Source organism: Vidua macroura, chromosome 1 (assembly GCF_024509145.1).
Source record: "Vidua macroura isolate BioBank_ID:100142 chromosome 1, ASM2450914v1, whole genome shotgun sequence".
Taxonomy (NCBI): domain Eukaryota; kingdom Metazoa; phylum Chordata; class Aves; order Passeriformes; family Viduidae; genus Vidua; species Vidua macroura.
Window position 1 is genome coordinate 119,492,246 of NC_071571.1, and position 25,873 is coordinate 119,518,118.

The 25,873-nt window shown below is 43.7% G+C and overlaps 1 protein-coding gene, 1 long non-coding RNA gene and 4 other non-coding genes across 14 annotated transcripts in view; 4 read left to right on the top strand and 2 right to left on the bottom strand.

Moving 5' to 3' along the window:
• The window catches only part of DNAJC5B (DnaJ heat shock protein family (Hsp40) member C5 beta), a 58,869-nt gene extending 46,527 nt beyond the window's left edge, over nt 1–12,342 (top strand). For 8 of the 9 annotated variants that reach the window (XM_053994286.1, XM_053994323.1, XM_053994295.1 and 5 more), the window contains 2 exons: nt 3,404–3,578; nt 9,152–12,342. In XM_053994286.1, coding sequence (XP_053850261.1) covers nt 3,404–3,578; nt 9,152–9,246 — 270 coding nt within the window. In that variant the 3' untranslated portion in view covers nt 9,247–12,342. Of the gene's footprint in view, nt 1–3,403; nt 3,579–5,816; nt 5,916–9,151 lie in introns of all 9 variants that reach the window. The other variant, XM_053994350.1, reaches the window with a different exon arrangement.
• Nucleotides 12,343–14,136: 1,794 nt separating this feature from the next.
• Nucleotides 14,137–14,227, bottom strand: TRNAY-GUA (transfer RNA tyrosine (anticodon GUA)). Its single transcript is given in 2 exon segments — nt 14,137–14,172; nt 14,191–14,227. It is a non-coding gene; the product is annotated as a tRNA-Tyr (tRNA).
• A 171-nt stretch (nt 14,228–14,398) lies between these two features.
• Nucleotides 14,399–18,601, top strand: LOC128813268 (uncharacterized). The gene is made up of 3 exons (XR_008438981.1): nt 14,399–14,514; nt 17,656–17,812; nt 18,087–18,601. It is a non-coding gene; the product is annotated as an uncharacterized LOC128813268 (long non-coding RNA).
• Nucleotides 14,467–14,539, top strand: TRNAR-ACG (transfer RNA arginine (anticodon ACG)). The gene has a single exon. It is a non-coding gene; the product is annotated as a tRNA-Arg (tRNA).
• TRNAY-GUA (transfer RNA tyrosine (anticodon GUA)) lies at nt 16,346–16,436 on the top strand. Its single transcript is given in 2 exon segments — nt 16,346–16,382; nt 16,401–16,436. It is a non-coding gene; the product is annotated as a tRNA-Tyr (tRNA).
• A 1,451-nt stretch (nt 18,602–20,052) lies between the features above and the next one.
• On the bottom strand, nt 20,053–20,125 carry TRNAR-ACG (transfer RNA arginine (anticodon ACG)). Its single transcript has one exon. It is a non-coding gene; the product is annotated as a tRNA-Arg (tRNA).
• Nucleotides 20,126–25,873: the final 5,748 nt, after the last annotated feature.

Sequence of the window (25,873 nt, forward strand, 5' to 3'; positions counted from 1 at the left end):
TGAGGCGAACATGTGATAACAGTTTTTATCTGAGAACTGTGGAACACAGAATTCTGTGTTCAGCAAGGAACAGGCCAGTGCTGCATTGCCCCACCTTCCCCTTTTAAGCTGGGAAGTCACTTCAGCACTTTGGGGGGTCTTAGAAGCCATAATTTGACTTCTGAATCAGGATGAGGCAGAAGCTGCTCAAATGCAGAAGACTGCATGAAATCAATGAATAAAGTACTGGTGTTTAAATCAAACTTGCGAAGGTGCTGCCCCTCAGAGGCTGGTTGGAGGTTGCCTGCTTGCAGCTGCTGTAGCTGCCTCCTGCTGCAGGCTGGACACCCCACTATAGATGCTGTCATCTCCTGATGGATCATTTCCCCCCTTGTCTTTGCTGTCCACCCTCTCCTTCTGCCTCTTTGTCACAGAACAGTTTTGGCAAAAAATATTTTCTTCACTGTTTCTTTTTTTTTTTTTTTTTTTTTTAAATTTTTTTTTAGCTTCTATTTTTCTTTTATTTGGCGATCTTTAATGGGAGATTTTATGGAGTATAAAATCCTCTGGGGTCATAAAATCAGGTACAGAAATAACCACTGTGGCTTTGACTCATAAAGAGAGCAGTGGGGAGTAAAGAGAGAAGCTCATAAGTCCCTAACAACTAAAGGAGAAATGTGAGGATTGCTTCAAGCAAGCTGTATCCCAGAGGTGAGACAAGACACGCTGAAGAGCAAAGTAATCACTGCTTCCTTGTTTTCAAGAATTTTGTACAAAAAAATCCAAAATATGTATATAAAGTCATTTGAGGACTATCACAGATGGTCTCTCTATGTCTCCCCCAACCCAAAGTCCTGGCACCCCCAAAGTATAATGAGGCCACCAAGTGGTTTTGTTAGTTTGTTTGGTTTTTGGTTTGTGGTTGGTTTTTTTTTTGTTTTTGTTTTTGTTTTTGTTTTTTTTTTTTGCAAGATGAGCTCTCACTATTTCTCGTTTGTTTTTTACTCATGCACAAATGCTGGATCAATTTGAATTTTTTATATTGGTCATCATAATACTATTTGAATCTGAGGCATCATCTGCAGATCTGCAGATGACCTCTGGACTCCTGATTTCCTCCATTCTTGTGGAAGACAGTAGGGACCACAGCCTTGGCTTGTTATCTTCCTCATTGACTGCAAACATTCCTCTTCCCAGCACACTCATACTGGGGAAATCTGACAGTTGTGAGGAGTTTTATCATTAGCAGTAAGGAAACTCGAATGAAAGGAGAAGTGAAAAATGAAAATTACCGTTCTTTTTCAGAGTGCTAGACTTTTTAGCAGGCATATTAAACTGGGAATATAAAGACATGGGTAATGGGAACTCAAATTGCTTCTCCACTGGCAGGCATAGAGGTTGTTTGTTTAACTGTTTTAGCAAAAACTAATTCACCCTCTACCATGAAGACAGTTTTATTTTATGATAACATCAATAAACTGATTTTTGATTTAACAACTATGATAATATAAGCACAAGAAATGTTGAAACATTAAAGGTATTGTGGATAAACTCAATGTGTTTTACCCTCTACACACTTTCATTCTGTTTGTTTTTTTTTTTTTTTTTTCATTCTATACATTGTGGTGATTTATTCTCCATTATGGCATAAATGATAAACAGTCAGATAACTTATTTTGGGAATTTTGGTACTGTTTCAGGTGTCCATTAGCAGGAAAGCATTTTATGACAAAAAGTTGGAGTTCTTTTCATTTAAAAGCACCTTGCTCACTCTAGATACATGCTTATATTAATATTAGGGGTATAAATAGTCTTATTACCTTCAAAGATGCTCCAGTCAGCCCCCAGTAATGTTAGCTCAGACATGCATACATAATATTATTTGCATAGCTCTGTTGTCTAAGTTTGACAATATCCTGACATTTGTGCTTACCTTCTTCCTCAAGCAGCATATTGTCTTAGGAACAAAACAAATGCTTAGCAAAGGGCAGACTGGATAACTATAACGCTAAAGCCTGGCTGTACCTCCAATCCATATATACCTGGTAGGCACAAAGCTGTGCTGCTTATACCCACACATTCAGAGAATCGTAGGTTTGGTTTGGAAGAGAACTTAAAGATCATCCAGTAACAGCCCCCTGCCATGTGCAGAGAGACTTCCCACTAGACCAGGTTGCTCAGAGATTGATTCAACATGGTCTTCAACACCTCCAGTGATGGGGCACTCATAACTTCTCAGGACAACCTGTTCCAGTGCCTCACCACCCTCACAATGAAGAATTACTTCCTAATATCTAATCTAAATCTACCCTCTTTCCATTTATTTCTACATATCAGCTTTTGCTTTCCAGGAATGTCACTGGTTTTCCTTTGCTCTTAACCATTATGCCCATGAAGAGATGCCCGTGGAGATTTTTTCTGTGTCACAAACATTTCCATGTAGTCCTGGATCTACCTTGGGTCAGCCAGCCTAAAGGCTCCCCTCCTACATGTCCACTGCTGTGATGCAGCACACACTTGAACATCTGGGGCGTTGTGCTGTGAATCCAGGCGCTGACTTAGTCTGAAGGAAGAAAGTGCTATAAATTTAAATTTTCTGGCTCTTGATTCTTTCTAAGGTCTCTGGTCTTGGCCCCAGGTAACTGGGTTGACTCTGCTGAATTCTCTATGCTTTGTGCCATGGGGACAAGAGTGATCAAAGGTGGGAACTTCTTGCTACCTGAGTCCCCAGATCAAGAAACCATAGTCTGAGGACTATAATTTAGGAGATGACACCTGTGTGGTCCTGCACAGGCTTATGGGGAGAGAGAGAGAGAGACACCCACAATGGGCAATTCAAATACTCTTATGGCTGAATCTCCCTCTGGAAGGGCTTTTAACTTCTCTTTGACTGTGTGGGGAGTCCATAGCAGCTACATCCAGTCCTAAACTGGATGCCTTATTTCAGTGCTCAAAATTATGTGGAATGCATCTGGGTCTTTGCTTCTTTTTCTCTCAGCTTTGTTATTGACAAGAGCTTGTCAGTAAATAAGTGTTTGCAAAAATTATTTTGGGCAAATGAGTAATTTTAAAGATGGAAATGAGTCACGTTAAGGTGTGTGGGGTTTTGCATACTGCCTGGAGGGTTTTTCTGAGGGCCATCAGCAGAACAACAGACTTTCAAATGCTGAGCATGTGGGGGCCTGTTGGTTGGTGTCTTCTTTGTGGATTTGGTCCTTAGTGACAAATATGAGCTTGTGGATGAGGAGAGCTTTGGAAGATCTGGCCCTCATTCACGTACTGGGACAGCAGGTGGACTCCTCTGAGTGCCAAGCACTTAGGAACCAGAGTTCCTCTGACATTCTGCCTTCAGCTGTAAGAGACAGCCACAAGTTTGGGGAAGGTCACTGCTGACAGGACTTTCGTCCCGCTGTGTTTAACCCAGGGCCTGTTTGCAGTCTGTGGTTTGCTGACTGGCTGCTACCTCTGTTGCTGCCTCTGCTGCTGCTTCAACTGCTGCTGTGGAAAGTGTAAACCGAAGGCACCCGAGGGGGAACAGCAGGAGTTTTGTGTGTCTCCAGAAGATTTGGAAGAGCAAATTAAGAACGACATGGAAAGAGGTGTGTATTGTAGGGGCTTACCCTGTGACAAAGCTGTTCAAAACAATCTTTAAAGTCTGTAGTCCAGATGTTCTGCTCACAACGCTGAGGCTGCTTCCAGACTTCAGTGGAGACATGCCAAGTCACTCTAGCTAAGACCACAACCCAGTGAACTTCCCAAATTATGTATTAATGCAAAACCAAACGTAGGGCACTTACAACTAAACATCTCCTGTACCTTTTATGAGACACTTACACAATAAAAGCTTAGGGCTCATTTTAAGGGCCAGTGTCCACCCTGTGGTCCCCATGCCCACATTCCTTCATTTCCTAGATCCTATACTCATACATTAGGCTCTGCTGGACTGGTGCCCGTCACATCCGATTGGCCTGAATGAGCTGTAATTCAGACTTTAGTTCTGTAAAACTTGTCCCTGCTTGTGGTGGATATTGTACCCATTCAAGAGAAGGCTTCAAGAAAAGATGCCATGTTTCCAACAGTAAGGTTGTGCAGTAACCCAGGAGAGTATGCATGGGAGCTACCATGGTCCTGTCCCTCTCCCATCCAGCTCCCAAGCTTCTCACTCTCTTCTGCAGTAGCAATTCTATCTTACTCAGGCCTTGGATAAAATCCAGGTGTAAACCAATCCTCTCAAAAATGTCTGTAGTTCCTGGCCCATTTAATTCTCTGGTGTGCTTCATGGTGGAGCAGGCAAGTGCTAACTTAGGGGCAAGAGGAACAGGGAACTTAGGAGCTGCCTGTGGCAACAGAATGACCTTCACAGCAGGTCAGCCTGTTTTTTTGGCTTTGCTGCATTCCCCCAGCTGCACATTCAGGTTTTGCCTATGCCAAGGGATGATGGAGGTGATTTCCTAATTTGGCACTTGTATGGGATACATGGTCTGAACAGAGTCCTGTCCCATTGTGCTGAAGAGGGAAAGTTTTGCTTTCATATTCAGGGGAAGTAGAAATACCTCAAACTGGATAGGTATGTACAGGTTGAGTGATGTAGTCACCCTTGCTCCTCCAATAAGAACCCAAGGTACCAGGGAAGGACTGAGGACACTTTTCAGTTCCAAATTTATATAAACTATGACTAAGATTACAGGGTTTTTTATGAGGAAGGCCCTAAGAAGTCAGCTCACTCTTTTTCTTTTCCATTGTTATGGAAGATCTTATACTGTTATATTCTTATGTTTATTATGCTTAAAATAGCACTGCCAGATTGCAAATGTCATGTTCCCTTAGCAGTAAGAAATTTCCCTCCCCCAACTTTTCACACAAATTTGCCCTTCCATAAATATGTAAAAAAACACTTGTAGTAGTTGAAACAAATGCTATTTTTATAACTGTTACACCAACGTGTGTTGGTGTTTTTAATCTGATTTTGCCTAGAGGCATATCAAGGTAAATACAGTCAGCTTAAAAATTGATCATACTTAATCAGTCTCTGCAAAGGCAATAAAAACTACTAGTGAAAACTTTATAACCACAATACCTTATTTGAGACAAATCTAATAAACTCTACAACATTAGGCACCTGAAAAGTGCAAATCTAAAATGGGTCTTGGTCTTCATGAGTCTATGATACCAAAGCCAAGCTTAAAGTTGAAGGACAGAACTTTGAAGAATCAGAATGTTTAATTTCTGCCTGTTTTCTTCATTTGTTTATTTTTAATTTGGTTTATATTTATTTTAATTCTCCCTCAAAATCCAAAACAAAATTCCCCAGTGGCAGAAAAATAATTGCTCTTTCCTTCTGGCACAGGTACCAGAAGGTATTGGTATTCTTTAATTTTAGGCCCCCTTGACATCCCTTTCCTCCCACCAAGTCCCACTGAGACCAATTTTAAAAATTAATTTTAAATGCTTAGCAAAGTACCAGTCTGAAAAATTAACATAATATGGAATTCCATGTTTTAAGTATTTGGAAGACAATATTAAATACATAGGGTAGGGTACAGGTAGGGTCTGAAGAAAACAAGATCTTTATACCTTTCCTACCCTCCTCTTCAGTCTTGCTACATTTTCCTCCTAATCAAAACCAGCAAGTCTCAGTAAAGCAGAATTCTCTTTATTTTGAAAGAGAGTAACATATAAGGAATAAAAATAAAAGCTTTATGACAAAGAGTAACATGAGCATCTTTTCTGCAGCTGAAAGGAAAACAGACAATGCATTTAGGAAAAAAAAAAAAAAAAGACAACCAGATCAAAGTGTGATTCCTCCCTTCCTTCTTCCCTTGTCGCCCCAACTTCAGGCATGCTGGCCAGAAAGACACAGCTGACTTTTAAAATAGCAAAGACTGTGTATTTTTGAATGTTGAGCCATAGAAATTAATACTCATCCCTTTCTTTAGGTAAGTAATAGAAATGCTCCTGTATGTTATTCAGAAACAAACTATGTAATTCTGAATCACTTGTGCAGCAGATTTAATTTTGGAAGAGGAGATTCTATTAGGATCCAAGTTCTTTGCATGCCCTCTGAGCACAGACTGAGCATTCCAGCCAGTAATTAATTTCTTTGCTTCCTGCTGTCCCCAGCATCTACAGTATTGCTAACCAGAACTTCTCACTGAGGTCAAAAAGTAGATTTTTCAAGCTAAGGCCACACTAAAAGCTATCCAAATATTTTTTAATCAGTCATTGCTTTTCTGAGGAATGCATCACTGATAAAGCATCACAATTCCTGATGCTACAGACCTCTGAGCCTGAGCCCTTAGCAGTTGCGCTCAGTGGGAGCTGCCTGCTGCTGGCCATACCACCCAAAAGAGTTGAGATTTGAACTTCAACTATAGAACTGACACAACTATAATAATTTTTCAGTTCCTCACATTTCTCATTAACAAAATTAAGGTTTTACACGGTTGATTTCATTCCTCAAACTAACATATCATAAAACATAACTATTAGTGAAAGAAAAAAAGAGGTGTAAGGCCAAAGATTCAGTGATCCATTCCCTAAAATGTAAACTGAGTTGTCACTGAAATCAACACAATCATGCCAAAGGCTTCAATTCTGCTGATTTTTTATTTCTCTAGAAAAAGAGAATTTCTAGGAGAATTATATTCCTCTAGAAGAAGGTTTTTGTTAAATAAATGTCACTAGTTGTAGTGCTCAGCTAGTTCAATGTCTCCCTTGAGAGCCTCCAGGGGTAAGATGACCATCAGAACTAAAGGAAATTAGGGGTTTGCAAGCACATACTTAGCTTACAAGGATTTCTCCTCATAACTATTGATTTGTACCAGAAGACTCTGACCTAATATAGAGCAGAAGACCAAAAATTAAATGCTATGTTTAGGCTATTACATTTTAAAGATGACATTTTTTAGTGTTTCATATCAAAAATGACATTAGAAAGATGCAAAATAAGGTAATCTGTGGTATGATGCCATGATGTACAGGTAACCTGTCAAAATGCACTGGCAGAGGGAAGTACCACTCGCTTGTCTGTATCACAGACACGTGCATCACTTCATCACTTTCCCACACACATGGGGCAGGTTGACAGATTTTGCTTCCACTGAAGTTGATGGCAAAATTTTTGTTAACTTTCATGTTCCTGGAGGAGGTGGCATTGGAATTTGGATTGTCTTTGTACTTCAGGCTGTAATGATGCACTCAAAGCAGTTTGGCAGGTCTGTTCTCTCCTGTTCGGTTATCATTGTAAAGAACAAAGCAAGGCATTTCTAGACCAACTTTTATTTTACAGAAAATGAATTCTGGGAGAGAAAAAAAAGAAAAAGAATAAAAGAACCTGAGTAGAAAAATACTTTCCTAACTCAGAAGCAATAAGTTTTTATCACTTCATTGTCTCCTCCACACTCCATATGATACAAATGTAGGCGAACAGTGAGCAGGAGCTATCTATAGGAAGCAGTTTAAACTGTGAATTCTGCCTCACCTCCACTCTGCAGCTTGCCATTAGCAGACTATATTTGTACAGTTTATTATGCCATGGGTCCCTGTTCTGCTAAAAAAAACCCTATCATAAATCTTTGAAGGGTGCAAGCAGCAAAATGCTTGGTGAGGGTGTCAGCTAAGAGCTGTCTGCAGTCGAGCTGGAGGCAACACGACAGATTTGCAGTGGGTCCTGTTCTCCTGTTGCACACCTGGGTATCACAGCAAAATGAACTGCTAATCTCTGCCCTCCATCAACAATCTTTCAGAAAATGAACAACTTGGAGGCAGAAGTGGGTGGGAGGGAATGCTGCTCAGAAATCTAGAAAACACATAGCAACTTAAAAATGGATTGGAACTGCCAAACTAATATGAGCCTGAGCTGAGCTCAAAGCATTAATTACTCATGTACTTTTAGAAGTTATGAAACACGTCTGTCTTTGACCTTGTGTCTAAATATGGAATTGCCCATACAGAGAAGCTGCTTGGCATTTAATCATTCTTGCCTTTCACCTTGACAGAGTCAAAGTTGTTCTACCCCCACTGAGTGGAAGCCGTATGGCATGCAATTAGATTCCTGCTCCGGGTTAAGTTACTCCTGTACATTACATCTTTTGCCCATGATTCATCCTATCAACTGTCATGTAAACAGAAGGAAATGTCAGATGAGATTTTTTCCCTGAACATTTGGTCATTTGGCAAAAAAAAGTCATAATTTGTATTCAATTACTGTGAAAACTCTGTTAGTGTCAAGATATAGACAATCCAAAGTTTTTCATATGAAACACTTCACTAAGATGGCTGAACTTGTAAAAGTCAGTCTCTGAGACTTGTGTACTTTCCTCCCTCCAAAAAATATGCCAGTTGGAAAGAGGCCCAGGAGAAGGGCAACCAAACCTTGTTCTTTATCAGATGGAGCACAGTAGCCATCAAGGAACTCTGTAAAGACTTCACTTCTATTTTCCTCCACTCTACAACAAATGCATTTTTTATAGATATATTGGAAAAGCAAACACAAAATTGCACGGAGTAAGAAAGTACACAGCAGTAAGGATTTATATAGTGATAATATGAAGTTTTGGTAGTTCCAAATTCATTAAAAGAGTAATTCCCAGAATCCTATTGCATATACATTACATAAGACTTCAAATTCAATTTAACATTTTTATTTAACTAGCTGGCTTTCAGGATATAATGATTTCTCTCCTCTCAAGTGTATTATTATTATTACTGCTCACACATTTTTTCCTTTTAACTCTCCTCTTTCTTTACTGTTAACTGTGCCTTCTTCAAGACTCATTTCTGTCCCATTCTCACAAACACTGTCAAGGTTAGTGCTTGCTGACTCACAACAGCGCTGATTATATTCAGCCATTTGTAGGAACAAGCACTTGCTATTAGAACAGGAAGGAACCTTTAGCCCGCAAGCTCTGCAAAGCACCAGGCACAGCAAATGTCCAGTCTAACAGCAGCAGCAACACCCAGAAATCTCCCATTGTATGAGAACTAGGAGTAAGAGCATTTGTAGGCTTAGTGTGGGCAATGTCACCTTGTTGGTACCCACACAGCTATCTGCAAAACCCAATTAAGCTGTAACCAGAACAGCAAATGAAATGTTGTGGTGCTAACAAGAAATCTGACTTTGGTACCAAGTGAAGGGTTCTTAAAGTAATCTTTGTTGTTCTCTCCAATTTAGATGGAGAAACTCCTATTACGCTTCAGCCGACTAACGCCACTGAGAAGACACAACTGATTGGGGACAGCCATCGGAGCTATCGCACAGAGTCCTAGGGCAGGCGAGGGACCTGCTGGGCCTTCTCACTGAGTCTCACAGTGAGAAAAACATGTGATAAGTTCTGCAGCCTGTGTTCATACTTGTCTTTAAGCTAATCAAGAGTAACCTGAGAGTAATTTCCTACCAAGGCAGAATCTCACTCTATGCTACTTCCAATAGTTTGATACCTGCACTGTGTATGGAGATACCTATGGCCTGTACAGAGCGTGCTGGTCTCTCACAGCTTCAAATTGTCTTTCCCTCTAATAATGTTCCCTTTGGGATAGCTCCCTGCCCACATCTGTAGTTTCACCTCCCAGACACAGTCTTGAGTCCCTTTATGGACACACTGGCTGTCTCTCCCTGCCCCAGGAACTTTCCCTGCCTGCAACAGTTTTGCTGGATGTGAAAGATTCCTGTGAGGGAGCCCCAGAAGTGCTCTTTAGCAGGTCTCAGGGAGAAAGTTGTTAGCAAGACAGATGGGGCTCTCCTTCCCAAAGAAGAAGTGCTCTTTGGAGGGCAGCTAGTGGCCTGCTGGGACTCAGCTCTGGCAATTATAAATCCTGAGCCAAGACAAAGAGATTTTTCTGTTGGTTGTTACAGTGCAGGTCACTCCAAATCCAGGAGCCTTGTGCAGAAGCACATGTAGGCTCTCTGTCTTCCCCAGCAAAAGCTGCAAACCCATGACACAAACCCTGGCCTGTCCCAGAGACTCTCTCTTCCTCCCACAGGCCTGTGGCAAAGCTCCTCCTTTTGGTTCCCAGCCAACAGCTTTCTGCCAGCTGGCTTATCCCACCGTGCCCTTGGCTTGTGGCCCTGCTGCCCTGCTGGCACTGGGCTGGGAGCCATCTCACCAACACAGGCACTGGGGCTGTGGGAGCAGCAAGGACTTGGCAGGGAAAGCAAGCAGCAAAGGAGTGACCGTCCTCCTCACCTGCTCTTTGGGGTAAGACTGAAACCTCCCTTCTGTGCCAGGCACGGGAGCTTTAAGAGCACATGGCATGATTTTAAATAAAGAGGCAGGAATGAGGTGTATGTTCAGGTGCACCACTGCACAAATCAGTGGAGATACACGTGGGTATGGCTAAAGGAAGCATGAAGAACTTAGGCCACTAATTTGTAAGCACTAAAGGAATACCTCTTAAATCTTAAGCTTAGCACCTCACTGATTTGACACAGTAGTTTAAGCCTGAGGCAGCTGAATTTCTCCTTATTGATCATTTTACATCAATCATTGTCAGTTCTGTGTATTTGCTATTTTTGCATGCTGTGATCTAAAGGGGGTCACAATGTTCCACTAAATTATACAGAGTTGTGAATATATAACTAGCTGAAAGTGTTGTTCCCTTGCTTAAAATTGGATCCCACAGTTGTAAAACATTGTTATCTTCCTTCTATTCTCACCTTTGACATCAAATGTCATTCAGCTAAATATATTGGGAAAAGAATGGGTTTTATAGAACCAGCTGTAACGCCAAAGTCAAGACATTCTACTTTCAATGTTTCTTTAAAAGTCTCATAACACAAGGATATTTTCAAGACCATTACTTCCTGTTCAAGTTATATATCTGTTCTCTGGATGCAGGCACTGGGGACAGCCATCACATTGCCCTCAGAAATAGCCCTGGTTTTCTGCTTCAGAAAAGAGGGAAGATGCTGGCATGGCTGGAGTTGTGCACAGGCACTTATTTCCCTCCTACCCAGAGGCTCCTCTTTGTCCTCGGTTGCAATGAATTTGGAAACCACGCATATGTACATAATTCCAGACTGGCATCCTACCTGCCACTGAGGATGTGCCCATCCAACCCAGTGGTGCCAGAAGAGGGGACTGGTGCCACCATCCTGCCACTGAGCAGACATGACCCCAGAGGCATGTCTTTCCAGTGGAAGCCGAGTGCTGCACATCTTCCCATCAGGGGGATGGATCAGACAGCACTGGGGTGCTGTCAGATGGGCAGAGCCCAGAGACTGGGTATGTGCTGTGGACACCAGCACACACACTCCTCTTTTGGCTTTCTTTTGGCTTTCTTCACTATTCCCCTTTTCAGGGTGTTTGTTCTGGTGTAGGATGTTGTCCCCAGCGAAAGAGTAGGGAGAGCACATAGTACATAACAAATCTGCAGGTGAAGTAATTTCCTAAGTTTCACTGTCTGGTAGAGAAATTTAGTGTGAAAATGTCTAAATGTTACTAAATGACTATTTCCAGCAGAGAGCTGAAAGAGGCACTGGGAGAAAAGTCTGGTGTAAAGCTATGTTTTGTACATGGAATCCTTTCCCATGTGAAATCCATCCTCCTTTTCTTTTTTCCCAAGAATTGCATCCTTGATTTCAACAACAGCTACAGAGCAGGCCTAAAGCCAGGGAGGAAGAAGTAAATCGCATAATAGCAAAAGCAATTGGGGAATTCTTTCACATGCAACACCTCTGATGGGTCTAGAGGGCCAGAGCTGAAGTTCACCAAAATCAAGGAAATTTTCTCCATGGGCTTGAGATGTACTGCAAGTCGTGTAGTTCTTATTTACACTTTCTAAATGAGAGCTTTTTCATGGCAAAGATTTATGACTTGATCTCACAGTGTGAAGCAAAGATGGACAAGCTGCTGCATGTTTTACAGACACAGGGTTCTGTACAGAAGAGCCCCAACGCATTAGTTAGCATGTCAGTTAGCAAAAAATCTCAGAACAAACCAGTGACCAAGCCTCTAGGGGGTTGTCCAGGACTTAAAGATCTGAGTGTCTGAACTCATGTTTTAATTTCAAATGGATAACTTAGTTTTTAAAGTACCAGAGCATTTGTATCTCTCACTGATGTGAAGATCAGCTATTCTGAGGACTTATGGAGATAGAGTGACAAAAGGATTTCAGGATTTAGCTCTTCAATGTGATTTTACTCCTTTGTTTGCTTTTCAGAAAAGTTCCTAACGTGAACACATGCTAACATTATCTGTTTTTGTGTACAGTTCAGTTGCACACCCAGAAATCTTCTCAAAATGTACAGATTCTCAATTTTTTTCTCTGTTTTGCTACATTTATTTATATGTAAACTTCCATGTATTCAAATCTACCTTGGCTGTCAATCACTCTGACTAATAAAGGTTGTATGTATGAATTGTAGCACTCCCTTTACCTTGCCACTCTATCAACAACTTCATTCCAGTAACAGCTAGAGAAGCTGTTGAGACAGCTGGCCCAAGTTATGGCTTTGCTCCCTGGCAAGTGTCAAATGACAGCGCAGGGTTTCCCCGAAGAGGAACTAGCTCTTGGATTGCAGCAGATATGCCTGCCCATGCAAAGCAGCCAGAGCCATGGCCTCACATTTTAAGTCCTTTACTTAATGCAGAATGCTTGTAAAAGAAGTCATCAGTGTGACGAAGTGATGTAACACAGTAGTTTCACTGGAATCAGCATCTATAGGGAACAATTTCCCCCAGCAAAAGGTGTGTTCAGAGAGTGGAACCATGGCGCTGCTGAGGACAACAGCAGACATCCTGAGACATCCAGCACCTCACCCTGGGGTTTTGCATCTATTCAAGAGCCAGCACAGAGTGCCAGATAATCTAGGCATGCTACAAGACAGGAGTATTTGTCACTAGGTTGGTATCCAGTCTCTGTGACCACAAAAGCCCAAGCATTTGAAAAATGGACAAGGGGCAGCTGGTTTGGCTATATGTATTCTCAAAGATCTGTTCCTTTGTGTGCTTAGTTATTAACACATACCCAGATTCACTCAAAACACCAAAGAGAAGAGGCAGCATACACAATTTAGGTGTACCACCATATAAGTAGTTATTTAGGTAGTTTTTGCACTTTTACTCCCCACAACAAGTTTGTGGGATAAGCCACAATGCTAATACAAAAAACTTCAAACATAATTGTATGTCACTTAATTTGTTTGCCTACCTTGTATAAGAATGAATACCGATATGATTTTAGTCAAAAAGAATTACATCTCTGCCTCTTTGTAGAATAAAATAATTAAAAATAATTGAAGAAGCATGCTAAACTGAGCACAGTTAAAATTACTGATTTTTCTTTTCTATGTTATCATTTCCTGTAGAAGAGAAAAGAGTGTGCTGTTACAAACCAGGGAGAAGGACTACAGATGACCACAACCCCATTCCTTCCCTCCACAAACTGAAGTCAGCTCACTCATCACATCTGGCTTCTCCTTTCACTTGGAGAGATGAATGGGTACAGAGTTTTGTACAAGAGGACTCAGTCCTTCGTGCCAGTTTCACCCATCCCAGGGTTGGGAAGGCAGTAAGACGGGACAACTGTGTGCTGGCTAAGACCTATAAGAGATAGACCCCAGTAAGGACACACAATTTTCGATTATGGGACAGAGTCAATACATGCTAATCTTAGAATGAGTTGGGTAGGAAGGGACCTTAAATATCATTCAGCTCCAACTCCAACCCCCGGCCATGGGCAGGGATGTGTCCTGTCCAGCCTGGACTTGAACACTTCAGCTGGCTGGATAAGAAAATATATTCCTTTTGTGGCAGTATGTACAGATACAGCCTTATGCTGTAAAAACAGTGTCTAGACATTTGGAAGAGAGGAGACTTGGAAAAATGACCCTCGGAATTTCAACGTCCTAATTAACTGTGATGAGACAAAGAGATCTCAGCCGGTATCCTCCTGCACTGACTTGCTTTGTGGCACGTTGGAGTATGAACACACATCTCGCTTTCCTTTAGAAATTCAGGAGGTGTTGGCAGTCCTGCATTAGGACCAGCATTCTCTGCTCCCGCGGGAACAGTCACTCCTGAGAGTGAGACACAGCGCACAGGCTCGGTTTGCAATGCGGCTGGAACTCTGCTAGAAAACCAACCGTATCTGCAAAAGGCTAAAGAGACAATTGTTAAAAAGCACTTTGCATATAAGGGAGGAAAAAAAGCGAATGTCTCCTTCGAGCCGGAATCGAACCAGCGACCTAAGGATTCCCGTGGGGCGTCACCGCTACAGTCCTCCGCTCTACCAGCTGAGCTATCGAAGGGACCTGCCAGTCGCGGCGGCGCCATGCAGCAAGTCCGCAGCCAGCTGGCCTCGCGCATGCGCAGCACGTAGTGCCTTCGGGCGGGCCTTACGGCGGGGCAGGGCGGGAACGCCGGGAGCTCCCCCTGCCGGAAGGGCGGGGCGGGACCCGGGCCGTGAGGGACGCCCGGGAGTGTAAGGGCTGCGCGGGGCCCTCGCTCTCGGCTATAGAGGACAGCGGGGAATAGCATTGTAAATGTGGGGCCAGTGGCGCAATGGATAACGCGTCTGACTACGGATCAGAAGATTGTAGGTTCGACTCCTGCCTGGCTCGCATCTGTTTTTTTCCTGTTCTCGGCCGCGATCGCGTGTTGAAGGGGTCATGGTTTTCCATCTGATCTCACCATCCTGTCTTCTTACATTTCTGTTTTCTCTTCATTTTCTCATCTGATCTCATAATCCTGACTTCATCAAGAACTGGAGTGACAGGACAAAGAGTAACAGGTACAAAATGAGAGGGGAAGTTTAGATTTGAGATGAGGAAGAAATTCTTTGCTGTCAGGCGGGTGAGACACTGCAGCAGGTTTCCCAGGGGGGGTTGTGGGAGTCCCAGCTCTGGCAGTGTTCAGGACCAGGCGGGATTAGGCTTTGAGCAGGGCCTGATAAAGCCTGAAAAAGGCAAGCATGTCTTGGTGGGAGGTGTCCCTGTCCCCAACGGACAGGTTAGGACCAAATGATATATAAGGTCCCTTCCTTAAAATCCTCTGATTTAATCCCATGTGTCTGCCTGGTTGTGCTGTATTTTCCAAAGCAAAACACCACCATAAGCTTAAATTTTTCAATTTTTTTTGTTTCCAAATTAACCCGATTAACACACCATTACATTACATGGGGGAGAAACCTTCTGGCCCTGGGAGAGGAGCAGAGTACCCCACAGTGCCCTGACATTCTGTGGTTACTCTCACAGATGACATCAAAAAAAACGACCAGGAAGTTTCTGAAGGCAGCAAGCAACTCTGCTGTGATTAGGAATGTTGTTTACATTCTAATTATCCCTTAGCCTTCAGAAGTGCAAGAACATCCGTGTTGTGTAGTTCCATGAAAAGTGTGTGATTTTACAACAAAACCCAAACATTTTTCATTTCCATAAAGGCTGTGCAGTGTATAAAGAAGAGCTTGCAAGCAGGAGAGGTGAGGAAGGCATTTCCAATGTTTTGATTTGAGAGCACACCATAGCTTCAGAGTAGCCAGTTATCGAATCATAGAATGGTTTGGGTTGAAAGGGACCTTTAAAGGCCACCTACTTCCAACCTTCCTGCAATGAGCAGGGACACTGGATATCTTCAACTCAATCAGGTTGCTCAGAGGCCCAGACCTTGGATGTTTTCAGGGCAGGGACATTCACCACCTTTCTGGGCAAACTCTTCCAGTGTTTTCATTGAAACCCACTGTAAAAAATTACTTTCTTATATCCAGTCTGAGCCTACCCTTTCTCAGTTCAAAGCCATTACCCCTTGTCCTGTTACTACATGCCCATGGAGAAAGTCCCTCTCCAGCTCTTTTGGAACTCCTTTAGGTACTGGAAAGTGCGCTGAGGTCTCCTGGGAGCCACCTCTAGGCTGAACAACCAAAATTCTCTCAGCCTGACTCCACAGGAGAGTTGCCTCTACCCTCTGATCACTTTGTGCCTCTCCTCTGGACTTGCTCCATCAGTCTTTCCTGTGGTGAGGCCCGTGGAACTGGACGCAGCAGTGTGCGGATACAAATGTTCCAAAAGCAGTGGTTCACGGCGGTATGAGTAAATAACTGCGGTAGCTCACGGGTGCTGCTAACACTTGGAAGCCGTGTGTGCGTATTGCTGTGAAGGGCCCTGCTTTTGCTTTGCTTTTGCCCGGCTGTGCAAAAAAATACACAGCCCAGGCAGGAGTCAGAGCGCCACTCTGCGCATTCGAAGTTCGAGTGCAGGCCATGACGCCATTGGGTGACCTCCTCACCCAGCCCGGCCGCTGCCCAGCCACCACAGCCTCTTCCCGCCTCTCGCGCCCGTGGCGGCCCACGCTGCCAGGAGCGTGCGCAGCGCCGCACGCGGGGCGGGGCTGGGCGGTGCCTTGTGCGACCGCTGGGGGGCGGTGGCCATGTCCCTTCGATAGCTCAGCTGGTAGAGCGGAGGACTGTAGAGGCCGCGCCCCGCGGGAATCCTTAGGTCGCTGGTTCGATTCCGGCTCGAAGGAGACGCTGAATTCTTTTTTTTCCTGGGACCAGAGCGCGGCTTCGCTCCCGCTCAGGAAGACGCTCCTAGAGCCGTTTACAAGCACGTGTGATACTCAAGCAATTCACCTTTTTTTTTTTTTTCTCCTGAGGGGAAACAAAAAAAAGAAAATACTGCAAAGAGGTGGCAGTCCTGCATTAAATACTGAAATACGTCTTGCAGGGATACTTTTGGAAGTGCTTTGTTGTTTTCCATAATAATATTAGTTATTATTATGTTTAATAAAACTATTATTAATTAATGAGCATTACACAATATATATTATTATATATAATTAATAATATTAATTGTTAATTATTAATTATTAGCTATTATTATTTCATGCTCTTTAATAAATAATAGTGGAATCACAGAATTGTTAGGATTGGACGGGACCTCTGGAGACCCCCCTGCTGAGGTAGAGTCACCTAGAGCAGTTTATACGGGAATGCATCCAGGTGGGTTTTGAATGTCTCCAGAGAGGGAGATTCCATTACCTCCCTCGGCAGCCTGTTCCAGTGCTCTGCCACTCTCAATGTAAGGAAGTTCTTCCTCATGTTGAGCTGGAATTTCTGGTGCTTTAGTTTATGGACATTGCTCTTTGTCCTGTCACTGGGCACTGCTGAAAAGAATCTGGCACCATCCTCATGGCACCCACTTCTGAGATACTTACATGACTTAATGAGATCCCCTCTCCGTTTAATAATATATATTTGGCATTCTCCTATGTGAAGCCAAAAATAATTAATAAAATAATTTAGTTCAGTCTTAGCTAGTTTTGTTAGGTCTTCTTTCCCATGGTGATCCTCTGTGTTCCACTCCTGGACAGTCTCTCCTCATTTTGTATGTTGCTTTATGTGATGCCAAACAATCTGTACTAATTGGGCTTTCTGTGATGCCAGATAATCCTTACAAAGGAGGGCTGTGAGCTCCCTGGCTGATAGGAGTGGATAAAAGTCCTCCACTGTCTCTTGACTTAAGGTGACAGATGTGATGTTTGGTCCTTTGGATGTGCCAAAGAGGGTGACATGGGATGTTCTAGCAGAATGTGGAGCAGAGGGAGAGGGGTCATAGGGGTCCGTACACAGAAGGGGTTTAATGCAGACGGACGTGGGCTTGCTTAGGACATAGCTAATAAGACAGCCAGCACTCATACTCTGCTTATTTCTCTCCTGTGTTCTATTGTTCCTTTTTCCTTCAAGTCTTCTTTTCCAGTACAGGTGCTACGTGGGGTGCAGAAAAGCATGTTTGGCAGCAGCTCCTGGCTTAGAGAGAGTAAACGTGTCTGAAAGTGTCCAAATCTGTCTGCATAGCAGGAGGAGAATGGAAGTGAAGTTTTGTCCTTCAACAGAACCCCATGTGAGTCCCACTCTGAGTGGGAGTGTTTCTCTGGGGTAGATTTCAGATATGAGAGCAAGGAAGACCTACTCTCTGTGGGAATATTAGTACAAGCAAGATTATCAGCAGGGAAACAGATTTATGAAGCTCAGCAGGAGTCAGACCTGCACACTGCTTCTCTTTGTGCATTACGTCCCTGGCCCCAGATACCTCTTTATTAATTAGTGTGGTTTTTTGCATATGTATGGAGACACACAGAGACACCACCAACAACCTTTTCTCCCTTCTCCTCCAGCATGCTGCAGTGTATCCCTCTCAGGAACTGTCTCAAGAGGAACCCAGGCATGAAAACCTGCCTTTTAGAGAGCAGAGACATCTCAGTGAGCACAAATTGAGGAAAGACATCCATTTCCTTTGTTGTCTGTCATCCACACAACTTCATACTCACTAGCAGTCAAATTTGAATCCACAGTCCAAAAGCACATCTCTGTGCCATTCCCTGGTGTGGTACGGACTCTATTTAGGGCCAAAGATTTATTTTATTCCCAAGATTCACTCCTTCATATATAAACGTCTCTAAACTCCTCTGTTCCTCACTTGTTTTTTCACTGATTCAGTGGCAACTCTTTTCACTTCTCCTAAAGGATAGCTCACAAAATAAAAGCACACACAGACTTTCTTCAAGAGAAGGCATCATCTCCTTTCTCCCTCTGTCTCCATCTCTAAGATATTTTTTCTCTCCCACCCACTCAGAAAGAATTGACTTGCATTTCTGTGTAAGAGTGTAATACACCTGAGGGATAATGAAAGCCAGGAATGAAAAAAAAAAAAAAAAAAAACAGAACCAAAAACCCTCACAAAATGTCCTGGACTCAGGACTTACTTTATGCTAAGCAACTATTCTGCCTCTTCAGCTACAGCCTGTTACATTCATGTGACTGGCTCAGCTTCCCATTCTTGTAGGACATGCTTATGGATCTAAAGGCACTAAATGTTTTTTAATATAGTAGCAAACTATTCAGTGCTTGCTTAATAGTGTAACTTGTAAAATACTTCATTTAGGTGCAAATTAATACTGACAGTCACCTGCAAGTGCATAATTATTTTTGTATCTGGCATCCAGCAAGGGCCAATAACGATCTGTGTGTCTACAGTCTATTCAATCATTTGTATCACTTAATAATGAAAGAAGCCAGAGATTATGAAAACCCCAATCATACAACATTCCACTCTGATGCACTGGGTTGGTTACCAGAGTAGGGCACTTCAGGCAAACAAGGGATGAGGGGATTTTAAATAGCCTGATGGGTGCAGGGGGGACACCTGCTGCAGCAGAAAGGAAATTTTCAGGTCCTGTCTTGTAAGAAAAGGTTTGTTTGTATTTCAAACAAAAGTTATCTCTTTTGCTGGAGAAAGGGAAAACAGAATAAATCTTATGGGAGTGTGAGGGTAAAGAGTTTCAGTCTGTCTGAAGGATTTCAAATAAGAGATGGTGAAAATGTTCCTGCGCAACAAGGTGCTTCCTGATGGATGCAGTTTGAGATATGTGGCACATGCATAGACAAGATGTTCTGCTGATCGCAAAGGTGGGAAACCACTGGAAACAAGAGAGCACTTTCCTGATTTTGTTAGTACCTGAAACTTTATTATTCCTTCACTGGAGTACTCTTTGTCAGTGTATCCATTTTGAATATTGCAAACACATGCTTCGTTTTGTACTTACTCTTCACCTGACGTAAGTGGGATTTCAGGGTTACCCAGCTGTCACTCAGCTATCTGCAGCTCTCAGCTCACATCCTGGGCACTTAGACATGGTTTTTATCTCCTCGGGACATTCCCCTGCCCCATTTCAGCAGGAGGAGTTGGATAAATGAGCATCCTCCAGGGTCAGCCAAGCTGGAGTGTGATAGTGGAAAACTGGAACATGCTGGGAATAGAAATGAATATTGAAAGTTCCCGATGGAGTTGGGAAAGATCCATGTAATAAAATCTTTTCAAAAATAAGTCTGTTTGAAGGTGGAGTTGACCCAATTGAAAATTCCCAAGGATGCTGAGCAGGATGTGTGGGTATCAACATAAAGGAACACAAAAGCACATCTGCAGCTTTTGAACTGCTTAGTTGTTGAGGGTTTTTTTTTTTTGTTTTGTTTTTAATTACCCAGCTTCGCAGTTTTTCCTCCACCTATGCACAGGGGGGTGGGTGGGAGCCTAGGGGAAGACCAGGATTAGGAAGGTGAGAGAAAGTATAAAACTGAAAAGAACGAGCCAGGCAGGAGTCGAACCTACAATCTTCTGATCCGTAGTCAGACGCGTTATCCATTGCGCCACTGGCCCCCAGCTGTTATTGTTGCTTCCTGAGGGTGGTGCTGTATCCTTCCATAGGGACTCAGGGGACACCTCCACTAAAATGCAGAGGTCACACAGTGGAAATCCAATATCTGTGTCCAGGCTCCATATCTAATATTGCTTCACTGTGAGGAGAAGTTTTGCAAGTGCAAGCTGAGAATAAGTCCCACTGTGTCACCTGCTGCAATATCTATGCTGAAAGGAAAACAGGAAAAACATCAAAATATGATCTAGTTCCCAAATTCTGGCAGGTGTGTCATGCCCCTTCACTCATAAACTCTGTTGTCTCCCTACCCCTGTTTGGGCCAGCAGAGCCCACCTGTTCCCTTGGTGTCTGGAGGAGGAATCCCAGCTGGTGAGAGAAGGAGGAGGAATCTGCTGCTACCATGGTTCTGTAGCAGACAAGCCTTCACTCCATGCCTGGTCCTGCTGCTGAGAAGGACCCCACATCAGACAGACAGAGCCTGGAGGGCTGGGACTAACACAGAGCTGATCTGCTCTGAGGGGTAAGAGCATCTCTGGAGGCAGTCAGACAGCATCAGCAGCTCATCTTCCTGGCAGCCCTCACGCCAGTGTCACATCAGTACCTCTCCTGTTACAACACGCCTGACTCACGTCCGCATGTTGGTTCCTGCCCTGACCTCTGAATTACTCTTGGTCTCTACCCCATAATTTTTTCCTGCAGCTCAGCTGCCAGAGGTGATGCTCTTTGAACTGTCTGAACAGGCTTTGCCTATGAATTCATACAGAGCATCACATTGGTGCTTCACAAAAGTGACTGTGTCTCAGTGACTGTGGTCTTGGTCACTTGATATGCTCCACAAAGGCCACGAAGTCACAGAACTTGTTTTCCAGTTTTTACTCATCAACCACATGCAAAATAGATTCTGCTTTTCCAAGAAGAGACACGATTTATGACATTTTGGATTCAGCTTCAGGACCTCTGACACTTGCTGCCTGCTTTTCTGAGCCCTTTGCTTACCTTGTGGCAGTCAAATGTGTTGATCCATCACTGATAATATCTTGATGTCAGTGAGCTGCAAGCTTCTTTCCCATGGTAGCCTTTGTTTGATGTTTCAGTTCTGGCATGACAGTTGTCCATTCAGGCTTTTACAAACAGGTCTGTACCAGAGAGAGCCAGGATACTGGGGAAAAAACCTGCATATTCAGCCCTAGTTTCATTAGGCCAATGAAAACCAAACCAAAACACTTAACCAGTGTTGTACATTAGGGAGCTTGGGAAAGAACATTAATGGCACTTTTTTCCATTCCTTAGAAGCAGGATGAGATTCATGCAACCTGCTGCCATCGAAAATGCTGGGAGCTGCTGGAGTCAGATGTTAATTACCACAACCCTATTTGAGCACACATTGCTACTGTACCTTCCTGGCAGCAGTGATTTTGCCTGACTGCTGTCATAAGTGATGTCTTTTGGCTTGACTTGATTGTGAGCGCTCCTTCAAGTAATGGATTATCTTCTGGGGTACTGAAGGTATTAATTATGTTCTGGATAATAATAAAGAAGTTGAGGACAAAGTTTGAAAGGAGGATGAGCCAGTTTGACAGCTCTTTAATCCAAAGTAAAGAGGTCCCACTTCTCCTTCCCTCTTCTCTACTGCTCTGAAGTATAGAGCTTGCCTTGTCCTAGCTGTAGTTTTCTGTGGGCACTCCAGGCACCTGAGTCACCTTGATAATCCAACAAGGTGGGTAATTTTCCAATGGCCAGTGAAGTGAATCAGCTCAGATGGTGCTAATGAGGGGACCAGACCTTGCGGTCAGGGCCAGCACAAGGTAGGTGAGAGGCCCAGGCTGCTCTATCCTGCTGGCCAGGGCAGCTCAGCCTTTTGCAGGTGCTTGCCAAACTGCAGCCTGGAGGAGGAGTGTTGTGCTGAGGTAATGAAGAAAAAGGCATGGAGTGGGAGCAAGGAGGGAGAAGTGGGGAATGTATTCAGTAGGTGAGAGGTAGAGCCACTGTCTGTGTCCACAGACAGCTCGCTTTAGACATGTTATTCAGTCCAATCGCTCTTCATTTACGTCCTTGCCCACTTTACTTTATGAGGTGCAAGTAAGGTGGGTAGTGAAGATAAGGCCAAATTATTCATGACTGCCTTGGGCTAGTGCAGGGGGATAAACTGGGAGGAGCAGATCCTTCATAAGCAAAGACTTACAAATAGCTTCTCTCTTGCAAATGTGTTTTATTTTCCCCTGAATTAGCCAGAAAAACCACAAAGTGAATGAAAGGGGGTGAGTGTGTCCAAATGGGTGGTGGGTGTAGAACAACAGGAAGGGTGTAATTGCAAACAAGAGTTTGCAGGGGTGGAGGTGTTGCCTTTTTCTGCTTGGGCATCTTGGACTCACACCTATTCCTCCAGTTGGCAGCCAGAGAGATGATCCACTGCATACCCAGGCCAGGCAGGATAGAGGGCTTCCATGTATGAGCTCAGAGATCTCAGGGACGCTACCCCTCCTGCAGTGATGGGATGAAGAATGATGTCAGAGAAGGATAGTCTCTCGGATTTCCGTGTAGCTCCAACAGAATTTCTCTGAGCAAACAAGGCTGCTCCATTTTGCTTACTGCAGCATGTACTGCATTCCAAAACAGCTGCATCATGGTGTCTGGCAATTCAGAAAGCAGGACCCAGCGAGATGGGCCCTGCTTGAGCCGTAGAGAGGGCTGCAACCAAGACTCATGGTTTGAGACAAAGCCTTGGTTGTAGCAAACAATCCAAATGCCTAAAGAAAGCTGGAGACAGAGCTTGGAATTCAGGCTAGTGGACCAATAAGGGAGTGAATACATGTAAGAGCTAGAAATGAGAAGGGGTAATCCATTTCTAGAATGCTTCTATACTTCTCCTTGCCTGACTGTTGTCCAGGGGAGAGCATGGGGCCTGCAGCTGAAGGAAAGGACATTGCTTTGGATGTTCGCACACAATGGATATCATGGAGAACAAGCTGGCAGCCCAGAGTGCTGGTAAGGTGCCCCAAGCTCTACGTGGAGTTTTACCACATCCTTTGGCAAGGAACAAGTCATTAGTATCCAATTACACTGAAATCATACTTAATGCAAGACAGGTTAAGACAAAAAGAAAATAAAAACATATACTCAGTTGCCAAGACAGATAAACTTATAAAAGAGGTAGGTGGGGAAATGAGAGAAAACTAGGCTTCATTTACTGGCTTTGAAGATTAAATCAGCATGGCTATTCTCTCATATCCAGGCATTTTGCTGCAGGCCCTCCTGACACAGTAAGGAGCAGACAGCCTACCTTCCTCCACACCTTACACTTCAGGCTGTGTTGACCAAGAAACTTTTCCTTGCGGTGGAACAAAGCACTTCTTGTGTTCTAAAAAATTTTCTGCTAAAATCCCAAATTCTTCCAATCATGAGAATTTCACTACTTTGATATAGAGCTCTTCCTATTTCTTCCCTATTCAAGAGACAGGATGGCCTTTCTTCTTGGCAAAAATAAGAATGATTTCATTTCTTTAGCATTACCTGGCCAGCTAACAATACCTTGGCTAAGCCTGAGTGCTGTTGTGGGAAAGGCACTGACTTGATGTCTCAATGCCACTATTTTCTTTTTATCTTTTTTTTTTTTTTCCTTCTGTAATAATGTAAAAATCTCTTCTTTGCCCTGCCTGCTGTCATTATTCTGGTGGGCAAAACCAGAATACAGCAAAGTGTGTGAGCCTAGTGAGCCTTGGTTTGGAGGGGATGGGTTGCTTCAAGCTACTGCTGGAAATAGAAGCAAGGGGAGAAGTCCTTGCCTGCTCAAGCAGAGGCTGCTCCCTGGTTGATGGGACTTGTCTTTTCAGGGAGAGGGCCAGACAGTTCACCCCTTCATGGAAGAGGATAAAGGAGATAAAGGTTGATGTGGGAAGGATGAGGAGCCAGTTGCTGTGGTGCTGCAAAGTAGCAGAGGAGGTAGAGGCATTGTGCTGGGCTTGAGAAATCACTTTTAAAGGACCTGTTCAATGCAGACAACATCCCAGGACTTACTGCTGTGCATGCACACAGTCTCCTTCCTTATCCTCTTGTGTCTTTTTCCCTTTGCATCTTCCACTTCCCTCAAACATTCTCCTGCCAGTCTTACAAAGTGGTCTCAGGTAGGGACCACATGGACACACCCATTAGCCAGCTGGCAGCACAGTTTCCTCCCTAAAATGGAAAGAAAAGTTTCAGCACTTTTTTGCCCTCCTGCATGGCTCCCACAGCACTTGGGGTGGAGGGAGGAGTGGGGACAGCACCAGGCTTGGGTCAGAGACAAGAGGCCCTTTCTTCCTTCCACATGCTGGACATGCTTCCCTAAGAAAGCTGTAAAGTGAGGGAAGGGCTGAAAATGAGAACACCAAGATGAAGAAAGATGGAGCTTCATGCTCTCCCCATTGGCTCCTTGAGAAGCTCTGTTTTTCAGTTTCAATCTCCATGTACCTTGTGAGGTCAAGTATAAAAAACATTTCACATGGGAACATGTTAACAAGTCACCAGCTAAAGTCCTGCCTGACTGGATGACACCTGGCTTGTTAAAGAGACATACTTCCCTGGAAGGGAACAATGCATGACTTCAGTTCTGGGAATAAGCATCCTGTCTGGACACATTTCAGGAACCCAAGGGACTAGTTATGAGACCTGACATATCAGGAGTATCCCACTGAATGCAACCTGAGACGTTACATGCAGAGAAGGCTTCTAAGGAAGCAATGCCCCTTCTCAGGAATATCACCTGAATACCTGATGGTGGGTGAGAGGTCTTGCTAATTAAGAACAGCAAGGATAGGAGCCTGTGTAGTTTTTTAAGTATTCCATAAATATAATCCATTTTGGATGGATATTAATGGATTTGTCATGGATGAATTATTTTATTTCCATTCTTACTTCAGCTCTTCTGGATTAAGTGGGATTTCATTGTTACTGATTGCCTGCTGACATTACTAGCTGAAGGGGACAGTGAGCTGTTACTCTGTGGCCACCTAGCTCATGTCAGGCTCCTTGCCATGTTCTCTGGAATGCTAAAGGTTAGTGATAGCCATGCCTGCCCCATTCTGGCTGCAGAAATGAGGTCCCTGGTGAGTACCTCTGGTGAAGGTCATGGATGGCAGAGGCATCCTCTGCTGGCAAAGGCAGCTGTGGACACTGGCATGGAATGGGACAAAGGCTCTGGGCATGACTCCTGAGGTTCCTCAATGTGTCTGTTGGTGTACAATAAGAAGTATAGTGATTAGTAGAAATCTTCCTCCCCTGCCAAAATCCCCTCTCCTCTGAGCTGTAATTAGAGCCAGTGACTTAAGGATTCCTCTGAAAACAGTGCAGCCCTGGGAGCTGAGCTATCAAAAGATGAGAGATGCAGTCCTGAGAGAAACTCCCAGCAGGATCTTGCAGCAACCCCAGTCCCAGGAGCATGATGGCAAGTAGCAAATGCATCACTATGGGATATGGGGAACTAAGGCCCAAAAGGTGACTTGAATACAAATTTCTGCACAAAACAATGCTCCTGCAAAGCTGTCAGCTTGAAGTAGCACTGATTAGGGATGGAAATAGCATGAAGGCCGTCCTGCGTGGGCAACTGGAAGAGACGTGATTTGTAGTCTACTCTTACATAAATCTATTATCACCCGTCTCATGTTTGCATTACAGGCTTTGGAATTATCAGAAGCATCAGAACAAGGCCGTGTACTGCTCCAGCTTGTCACCTTTTACCTAAGGATTATCTGAAGTAAGATTTTCTGCACATCTAC